Genomic DNA, 9,445 nt, shown 5'->3' with positions numbered 1-9,445 from the left:
GCCACGGCCGGGCCCCCCGGAGGTGACCGGCCATGCCCGGCGTGCCCCGACCCCGCACCCACCAAAGCTCACTCGTTTGCTGCCTCAGAGCCCCAGCCCCAGCCTGCTGTGGCCAGCCTGCCCATTAAGGCCCCCTGCCCCGGCAGGAAACGCGCAGTGACACGGAGGCGAACCCCCGGAGCCAAGGGACCCGCAGGGCATGCGTTGAGTCTCTGCTTTGGCAGGACTGCCCCCAGGGGCAGCGACCTCCATTATGATGCCTGCCCAGCTGTCTGTACACAACTTAGGAAGTCTGTTGTGTCCGTGGCAGGGCCTGCTACCCAAGGAGACCCCTCAAAGACCTCAGGGGACACAGGGCAAGCACTTGGGTTCTCCCCAAGCCAGGGCTGACTGCAGGGGCAGTTTCAACTGGGGTCAGGGGTGTTCAGACTGCCAGGCCAGAGGATGTGGACTACAGAAGCCTGTGTGGCTGGACAACTCCAGGGACATTGGGCTGCTGTCCCCTGTGGGCTGAGGGAGGCTGGTTGTATTCATGCCACAGCCCCCAGAGGATAGATAATTCTAGAATTCCCAGGGCCACGGCCTGCCCAAAGGGGCCCTGGGTCTTGTGCCGGCCTGTCCAAGTGACCCTGCTCTCCCCTGCAGAGCACTTGGTAAATGGGCGGATGGACTTTGCCTTCCCGGGCAGCGCCAACTCCCTGCACAGGATGACCACGGCCAACGCAGCGACCTACGGCACCCACCTGAGCCCGCACCTGCCCCACCGAGTGCTGAGCACGTCCTCCACCCTCACGCGGGACTACCACTCGCTGACCCGCACGGAACACTCCGGCACGCTGCCCAGGGACTACTCCACCCTCACCTCCCTCTCCTCCCACAGTGAGTGCCCACCGCCCGCCCTGCCCCTCCAGCCGACCCCTCCTCTGTTCCAGCTCCTGGAGGTTCGGGCTGCTGGCCTGCCGTCCCCTCCTGCTCACCGTCCAGCACATACACTTCCTGCTCCCTGACTCCTGTTTGTCCCTCCCCAGGCCTCCCTCCCATCTGGGAAGCCGGGAGGAGCAGGCTTCCGCTGTCCTGGGCCCTGGGGTCCTGGAGTCGGGCTCGGATGAAGGGGTTCCCCCCCTCCAGGGACTCACGAGACTCTATAATACTGGCTGGGCGGCCAACGGCACCCTCTTGGGGCCCAGGTAGTACAGGGTGGCCATCCTGTGTCTCCACAGCTGTCCTGCTCCATCTGTCATCCATCATCCACTGCAGCCACTGCCCATGACCACCGCCTCCCCCTCCATTCCATCCACATCAGTGCTGAAGCCTAACACAGCCTCTGCCTTCCCGGGGGCGTTGGGCTGGGTCTGGGGAGCAAGGGTCAGGCCAGCTGAGAGGGGGTGGAGTGCTGGCCGACTCACGGTACCTGCCGTCTCTTGGCACAGGCAGGGCCCACACTCACCCTGAGGATGTACGGGAGGTGCTGGGTGGCCTGGACAGGGTGTGGCAGGGTGAGCGAGCCTCTCCGTCAGCGGTCAGTGTTGATTAGACACCTGAGGGAGGTCAGGGCTAGAACTACGACTCCTGCCCGGGGACCCCCGACCCAGGCTGACTGTGGCCTCCTGTCTCTAGGCTCCCGCTTGGCTGCAGGTGTACCCAACACACCCACCCGCCTGGTGTTCTCCGCCCTGGGGCCCACATCTCTGAAAGTGAGCTGGCAGGAGCCGCAGTGTGAGCAGGCACTGCAGGGCTACAGCGTGGAGTACCAGCTGCTGAATGGCGGTAAGGCACGGCTGTGGGGAGACCGTGGGGCCGTAGCCTTGCATGGCCCAGCCCCACGTTGTGACATACGGGCAGTGGCCATGTGAGGAATCCACCCAAGTCCCCGAACACTAGAGCCCCCTTCCCAGTCCTCATCCATCTCCCTGCGCCTCTCTCCCGGTCATTCCCTCTGCTAGGCTGTGCCTAACAAGGCCTCGTTGACCTAGGGCCCCAGGACCTCCGCTGGCCCTAGGAGGTGCCTTCGTGGGCATGGGGAAGTGGCCCTTCTTGGCAGACACACTCGCAGTGGCATGACTCGGGCCCATAACGGCCAGAACATTGGTGGGATTTCAGGCTCCACTCACACCCTTTTGTAGTGTACAATCCGAACAACCAGCCATGCCATCCTAGGCTGGCCCCAAACCACAGCTAATCCTGGGCAGGGGATGATGACCAGGTTTTGGCAGGAGCCTAAGGAAAGGGCGGGACGAGGCCAAGGGCAGGAATAATGCTGTTCCACTGTCTGCCCCCACCCCTCACCCCAAATCCAGGAGAGCTGCATCGGCTCAACATCCCCAACCCCAGTCAGACTTCAGTGGTGGTGGGCGACCTTCTGCCCAACCATTCCTACGTGTTCCGTGTGCGGGCCCAGAGCCAGGAAGGCTGGGGCCCAGAGCGAGAGGGTGTCATCACCATTGAATCACAGGTGCACCCCCAGAGCCCACTCTGCCCCCTGCCAGGTGAGTTGCCTCCTCCAGCCCCGTGGCTGTCTCTCCCCCACCCACGTGCACACTGACACCCACCCCGGCTCCCCCCCAGGCTCCGCCTTCACTTTGAGCACGCCCAGTGCCCCAGGCCCACTGGTGTTCACCGCCCTGAGCCCAGACTCGCTGCAGCTGAGCTGGGAGCGGCCACGCAGGCCTGATGGGGATATCCTGGGCTACCTGGTGACCTGTGAGATGGCCCATGGAGGAGGTACTGTCTGCCCCAGGGTCAGGGGTGGCCAGGGGAGGAGTGGAGAGACAGCCACGGAGGCTAAAGGCATCTTCCTTGCTTAGAGCCAGCTACCACGTTCCTGGTGGATGGTGACAACCCTGAGAGCCGACTGACAGTGCCAGGCCTCAGTGAGAACGTGCCCTACAAGTTCAAGGTGCAGGCCAAGACCACCCAAGGCTTTGGTCCAGAGCGTGAGGGGATCATCACCATCGAGTCCCAGGATGGAGGTAGGGCGCCTTACCGCTTCTTCAGCCTCACCCCTTCTCCGGCCCCACCTTCTCCTGGCACCGTTCCCTGACTGGCTCCCCCGCCCATTCCAGGCCCCTTCCCACAGCTGGGTAGCCACCCCGGGCTCTTCCAGCAGCCACTGCCAGGCAGTGAGTACAGCAGCATCACCACCACCCACACCACTGAGCCCTTCCTGCTGGGTGAGTTGCCAGGTGGCAGCGGGTGGGGGAGCAGCCTCCTGGCTCCCAGGGGAGCACAGAGCTAACAAAAGAAGAGGGGCAGGGACCCAGGCAGAGTCCTTCAACACCTCTTCCCCTGTAGATGGACTCACTTTGGGGTCCCAGAGCCTGGAAGCAGGTGGCTCCCTTACTCGTCATGTGACCCAGGAGTTTGTGAGCCGGACACTGACTACCAGTGGGACCCTCAGCACCCAGGTGGATCAGCAGTTCTTCCAGACCTGAGTCCCCCACCCCTACCCGACTGTTCTGGAACCTGGGTCCCCACCCTGCCTACTCTCCCTGGCGCTGCCTCAGCTACACCACCCTTGGACCCCTGGTGGCCCCACCCACCCACCCACAAGCTGATCTCGGGGCCAGCGCCTCTGGCTACAGGGCAGGGGGGAGGGGTCCTCTGGGAAGCATGAAGGGGGCAGAGGTCCCAGAAGGCCCTTCTAGCTGCCCCCCATCCCATCCAAGCCTATTTGTAACCAAAGAGCTGGGACCAGCATGACAAGGACCCAGCTTTGTTCTGCACTTAATAAAAGACTTTGCTACGCTTGGCTCTGCCCTGGCCATTCTTCTGGCCATTCAGAGCAGGGGCGTGGTTCTGACACCCACCCTTCTCTGACGGCCAAGCACACACCCACCACTAGAGGCAGGTGGATGTCATGGTCCAAGGCACAAGTTTATTGAGCACTCCGATGCGGAGGGCCGGTGCCCGAGGCGTGGAGCTTGCTGCCTGGCAGGCGGGTGCCCGCCGAGGGCCATCCCACGGGAGCACCTCACAAGTGCAGCACCTTGGCACCGTCGGCCGCCTGGGAGAGGTAGAAGGTGGCGGTACCACTGTACCTTGCCTGTGGGAGAGGGAGGTTGGGCCTGAGCACAGCAGAGCCCCGGGAACCCAGTTGTCCCATGCCTCCAGGCTCTGGCGCCTGCCCACCTGTATGTGCTGCATGGCTTGGGAGGCGGTGGAGGCCTCCAGCAGAGTCACCGTGCAGCCACCAAAGCCACCGCCAGTCATGCGGCTGCCGTAAACCCCAGGCGCAGACAGCGCGGCCTCCACCAGCTGGTCCAGCTCAGGGCAGCTCACCTCGTAGTCATCCCTGCGAAGAGACAGCAGTGCACAGGCCTGGGACCCGCTCCCCCGGCCCTGGAGACAGACTGTGTCCGAGGTGCCTGGGGCCCAGGAGGCCTCACCTGAGGGAGTGGTGACTCTCCACCATGAGGCGGCCGAAGGCTTTGTAGTCACCCCGGCTCAGGGCGGCTGCTGCCTGGGCTGTGCGCCGGATCTCCCCCACGACGTGCCTCGCCCGCCGGAAGCCCTCCTTGCTCACCAGCTCGCTGCCAGCTGGGGAGGAAAGGGGTCAGCAGGCCCACCACCCACCTCCTCTGGGCCCCGCAGATGTAGAGGATGGGGCTCCATGGCAGTGGCCCTGGGGGTGGGGGGTGCTGGGGAGGTTGGGGAGCCTCCAGTTGGAGACCTGGCGCTGACAAAGCTGTAGGTAGAACCTTGGGGTGGTGACTAAGCTGAGCACCTTCCCCACGCAATTGTCAAGTGGGATGCCCACCTCATTCAGGGCACCTGGCACATACTGGGACCAGCCCCACCAGCCAGCAGTTGAAGCCCCTGACTCTTGGTGTTCCTAGGATGAGTGGGACACAATGCTGCCTTCAAGAAGCCACCACAGATCAAAAGGGAGAAGAAATCCAAAGGCTGGGGCTCCAGAATTGGGGAAGGGAAGAGGCCCGGCCAAGGTCAGGAGGCAGGGCCCAGGGTGCACCAGGAACCAGGCTGCCCCACTGGCCCGTGCTGAGAGGGGAGGGCAAGCCGCAGACCCGAGCACCAGGGCACCTTGCCGCTTAATCCCATGTGGCACAGATGTTTGGGAGCAGGGGAAGGACAGAGCTGAGCTCTAATAGACAAGTACACGCCTTGGGCAGAGGGCCCAGGATGGGAGAGATGGGCACCTGGAGCCCAGCCCACAGCTGTTAAAAAGACCAGTGCGGGGCCTGAGGAGGGGACAGAGCTCTGTCAGAGACAAGAATGGGGGGAGGGAGGGAACAGTGAGGACTCAGGTGACTCTGAGATTTCAAACAGGAGAGACAAGAACGAGGAAATGGCAGACAAGGGGAAGCCAGGTGAAGGCTCCAGGACCCCAGGTGGAAATGTGGGAACCACAGGTGGAAGAGCAAGGGGCTGCAGCCTCACATCCGGGTCCTCAGTGCGGCAGTGGTGGCAGATGCTGTGCGCTGAGGACAAAGCCTGGGGCAGACACAGGCAGAGACACGGGACGGTGAAAGAGCAGATCCAGCTGCTGACGGGGAGGGGAGTGCCATCCACAGGTAGGGGACCCCTGGGAGAGGTAGGCGGGTGGCATCGAGGACAAGCAGATTCAGAGGATTAAGAAATTAGTGGAGATGAGCAAGTGGGGACGATAAGCGTTAGGTATTCTTCCAAGACTGGCAGGAGAATCCACGTAGGACGGAGGAAAACTGGGCGTTTCAAAGCAGAAGGGGAGGAGCCGGGCAGAGGACAGGAAGCGGGGAAGGTGTAAGAGTGGGGGCTACTAGGGCAGGACTCTGGAGAAGGCAGAGGGGAGCACTGCTCCTGAGAGAGGGCGTCCCCCCCAGGAGTTGGTATGGCAGGGCTCAGGTGGAGAGGAGGGATGAGGAAAGCGTTCGAGTGTGAAAGCCTTGCCCAAGGTCACCTGCACAGAGCAGGCAGGGCAGGTCTGAATGTGACATTTCGCCAACGAGGACAAAATGGTCCCTTGGGGCTGGCCAGTGTCCCTCAAGTGGGCACGCTCACACCTGCCAGAGAAGGCAGGACTCAACACCAGCAGCATGGCCTGGGGTTAAGAGTGTGGGCTCACGGAGCTAACGTGCCTGGGTTCAAGCACTGGATTCCCCATCCGAAGGAAAAAAAAAAATCTGCTCCACAGAGTTGCTGGTGAATTAAATGAGTGAATATTGTTATGACCTTCAAACTATTAGACTACTTTCCCGGCCGTGTGTGGCAGGAACGTTAAAAACACGTGTTTTCTTTTCACTCTGTAATCCTACTAAGAATCTAATCCTAAGAGGATAGAGAAAGATGTATGTATAAAACCTTCATCACATCTATAGCCATACCACCCTCAACGTGCCTGATCTCGTCTGATCTCAGAAGCTAAGCAGGGTCGGCCTGGTTAGTACTTGGATGGGAGACCACCAGGTGCTGTAGGTGTAAAAAAAAAAAAATACGTTCATCACAGTGTTACGTGTGATAAGAAAATGACCATGCACCTGTATGTGGAAATACCACATAGCTTTTAAAAGTCATGTGGATGGGCCTTTCATGGAATAGGATAATGTTAAGTAAAAAAAAAAAAGTCACGTGACAATATTATATCTACTCGACTTTGAAAATATAGATGTAAACAAACTGGGAAAGAAGATGCTAAAGTGTTAATGGTGGCCATCTCTGGCTAGTGGCCTTATAGCTTGTTACTTTCTTCTTTATACTTTCTTACTTTTTTCACAGTAGAAACATAATTCTCATATTAGAAAAAACAATATTAAGATTTCAAGCAGCACTGCTGAGGTTGGAGCCCTAGGCGAACTGTTTGGGGAAGTGAACACGGCAGAGGTGAGGCGCTGGCAGCCCCTGCGGAGAGCGGGGTGCCCAGCTCTCCAGGGCAGAGCATGCGGCCGGCTCTCACCCTCCAGCTCCTCCGGCTGCACCTCCCGAAGGCTATCCTTGCCCAGCGCCCGGGCCACTTCTTCACACTGGCGCCGCCGCACGGGGTACTCGCTGGAGCCCAGTGAGTGGCGGACATTGGAATTGGTGATGAGCACAGCCAGTTTGGGGTCCGACAGTGGCACCAGGTTTGTCTCCAGGGACCTGGGATGGAGTTGGAATGGGAGAAGACAAGGCCAAGTGCATGCTTGTCACGCCCGGCGGTGGGCATGTTCCAGCAAGAAGCTCCTGATTATGAAGTGGGAGGGAACAAGGAGAGCCCCTAACCTGCAGTCGATGAGCAGGGCATGGTCCTTCTGCGCCAGCAGTGCGATAAGCTGGTCCATGATGCCACAGGGCACCCCCGCGAAGCTGTGTTCGGCCCGCTGACACACCTGGGCCCGGGCAGCTGCTGTCCCCGAGTCTGTGGCACAAGGTGAAATGTGGAGGCTGGGGCCCAGGAGGGGGCGCGAGGAGTGGATGGCTGGGAGCAGCAGTAGCTCCGACGATTCTACAGGGAGATTCCCCAGCCCCCTCCCAAAGCCACAGCAGGGGAAGAAGCTCCGACCACAAGGAGACCTCGGGGAAGGACGGTTGGGTTAGGGGCTGGGATCTAGAAGGTACCTGGGCAGAGCTGCTGCAGGAAGGTGTATGTGGCCACTTCCAGGGCTGCCGAGCTGGACAGCCCACCCCCCAGGGGCACTGAGCTGACCACCACTGCACTGAAGCCAGGGAGGGGGGCAGCTGCAGGGGAAACGAGGGGGGACGGTAAGTTGGGCTGTCTAGGAGGGTGGGCACAGGAAGGTCACATATTTTGGTATGAAGGGAGGCAACGGCCATCTCAGCTGTCAAAGGCCACTAACCTGCTGCCAAGGGGCTCACCACCGCCCTCCCTCCTCTTACCCCGAGGACCCTGGGACACAGTCTTCCTAGCTTTCCTCCTGGTTTAGACTCTGGAGGCCAACAGGTTAGATTTGGATCCTGGCTCCTCCAGGCATGTAATGAGCAACCCAGGGCAAGTTCTAGACCCTCTTGGGGCATCAGTTTCCTCACCTGTACAATAGGGATGCTTGGACCCTGCAAGCCCACCCCACAGTGGATTAGATGAGCTAATGGGCTTTGTGGTTGAGAGATGGTGCCACACCTGGTACCAGCCAGAGCTTGACCCAGGCTCGATTTCCTTACCTGGGTAGTGTTGAATCACTCCCTTGATATAGTTAGCCCAGCGGGGGGTCCCAGGCTCCAGCGACCTCTGGGCTGTAGGCAATGGAAACTGCAGCCGCCGGGGCTCGTCCGCGTCCTCAGAGGTGGTGAGGAGGGACACAAGGCCATCTGCCCGGGAGCTGCCCACCAGCACAGTCACCAGCTCCAGAGCCTGGTGGGAGAGACAAGGAGTACGCAAAGCTTCCGCCAGGATGGATGAGGCCCCTCCAATACTAAAGTTCTGAGGCATGTGGGGCCTGGGACAGTGGGGTCACCTTCAGGCTCAGCAGAAAAGGAATGGGAGTAACTGGGGAAAAGCCTGAGTGCTGAGCTGGCCTTGGGGGCTTAGGCCCTGCCCCCTGTGTTTTCCAGGGCGGGACCAATGTAGAGTGCAGACCTGGACTCTGCCCTGAGCATGGGCCCCCAGGTGTGGGGCAAAGGGGAAAGAGATAAAAAGGAAGCAGAATCAGAGAAGTTCCCTCTGACGCCTTCCCAGCCTTCCCAGTCTGGGGTGGCCTCAGGTGTGCTGCTCTCCATTCACTGGCCAAGCAGCACAGCACTATGGGGTGGAAAGAACCCTGGAATTGAGGCGGGGGCCTGATTCAAGTCGCAGCCCCAGGAAGCACCAGCTGTGTGACCTTGAGCCAGTCACTCTCCCACAACGGGCCTCAGTTTCCCCCTCTGTAAATTGAACAGGTTTAGGGCTAGTTTCCCTGGGGTCTGCGGGGCCTCGTGGTAGCCAGAGCCCCAAGTGCCTCCTTCCGCATGCTGCAGTGAGGGGGGCCCCACATTTTGAGATGACTCCCAGGTAGCTGGCCAGGATCAGCAGTCCACAGAGGGCGGGCGAGCTCGTGCGGAGAGGCGTCGGCACACCCCCTCCCGGCCACTTCCTCAAGGACTCCAGCTTCCTCCTTTCCCTGCGTGGGACACGCGCCGTCCCAGGGTCTCTCTCATGTGCTTGTCCCCCAAATTCGGCCGGAGTAGAAGTTCGGCACGGCCCGCCCAAGAGTCCACGCGGGGACCAGGCACCTCCTCGCGCCCCTCAGGCCTGCCCTGCCGGGGGGGGTGGCCGGAGTCCCAGGACAGGCTTGGGGTCCCCTCCCAGCCCCTCACCATGGGCAGCACCAGGCCCTGGTTGTAGTCCGTGTGCTCCCCGATGAGGTTGACGCGGCCCGGCGCCGCCACCGCCAGCTGGGGCTCGGTCCCGAACTCCTCCCGGAAGGCCCTCCGGGCCTCGGCCAGTAGCTCTCCGACCTGAGGTTGTCTGGAAGCGGCCATAACGCTCTCCCAACAGTTCCGCGGGCGCAGCCTGGCCGGCGAGAGAGGCTCGGGGCGG

The 9,445-nt window shown here is 61.1% G+C and overlaps 2 protein-coding genes across 2 annotated transcripts in view; one reads left to right on the top strand and one right to left on the bottom strand.

Moving 5' to 3' along the window:
* ITGB4 (integrin subunit beta 4) overlaps positions 1-3,709 on the top strand; it is a 28,266-nt gene extending 24,557 nt beyond the window's left edge. Inside the window, exons 33-40 of the mRNA XM_025047147.1 lie at positions 646-879; positions 1,029-1,187; positions 1,618-1,767; positions 2,298-2,486; positions 2,566-2,721; positions 2,805-2,969; positions 3,063-3,170; positions 3,292-3,709. Coding sequence (XP_024902915.1) covers positions 646-879; positions 1,029-1,187; positions 1,618-1,767; positions 2,298-2,486; positions 2,566-2,721; positions 2,805-2,969; positions 3,063-3,170; positions 3,292-3,431 — 1,301 coding nt within the window. The 3' untranslated portion in view covers positions 3,432-3,709. The remainder of the gene's footprint in view (positions 1-645; positions 880-1,028; positions 1,188-1,617; positions 1,768-2,297; positions 2,487-2,565; positions 2,722-2,804; positions 2,970-3,062; positions 3,171-3,291) is intronic.
* Positions 3,710-3,852: 143 nt separating this feature from the next.
* Positions 3,853-9,439, bottom strand: GALK1 (galactokinase 1). Its single transcript, XM_006912216.2, has 8 exons — positions 9,223-9,439; positions 8,092-8,281; positions 7,531-7,650; positions 7,195-7,330; positions 6,890-7,071; positions 4,386-4,536; positions 4,129-4,291; positions 3,853-4,042 (listed from the first exon to the last, which is right to left on the bottom strand). The coding sequence occupies exons 1-8, from the start codon at positions 9,385-9,387 to the stop codon at positions 3,971-3,973; spliced, it is 1,179 nt and encodes a 392-aa protein (XP_006912278.1). The 5' UTR covers positions 9,388-9,439; the 3' UTR covers positions 3,853-3,970.
* Between the last annotated feature and the right edge of the window lie 6 nt (positions 9,440-9,445).

Source organism: Pteropus alecto, unplaced genomic scaffold (genome assembly GCF_000325575.1).
Source record: "Pteropus alecto unplaced genomic scaffold, ASM32557v1 scaffold134, whole genome shotgun sequence".
Taxonomy (NCBI): domain Eukaryota; kingdom Metazoa; phylum Chordata; class Mammalia; order Chiroptera; family Pteropodidae; genus Pteropus; species Pteropus alecto.
The sequence above is the reverse complement of the archived record's forward strand: the minus strand, read 5'-3'. Positions and strand labels throughout refer to the sequence as shown.

Bases quoted from the DNA above. Each gene is read 5' to 3' on its own strand.
- GALK1 (XM_006912216.2), bottom strand. From the start codon at position 9,387: ATGGCCGCTTCCAGACAACCTCAGGTCGGAGAGCTACTGGCCGAGGCC. The intron at 7,651-8,091 runs GTAAGGAAATCG...TTTCCCCTGCAG, and splicing joins AGTGATTCAACACTACCCAG to CTGCCCCCCTCCCTGGCTTC. The intron at 4,537-6,889 runs GTGAGAGCCGGC...TTTCCTCCCCAG, and splicing joins GCAGCCGGAGGAGCTGGAGG to CTGGCAGCGAGCTGGTGAGC.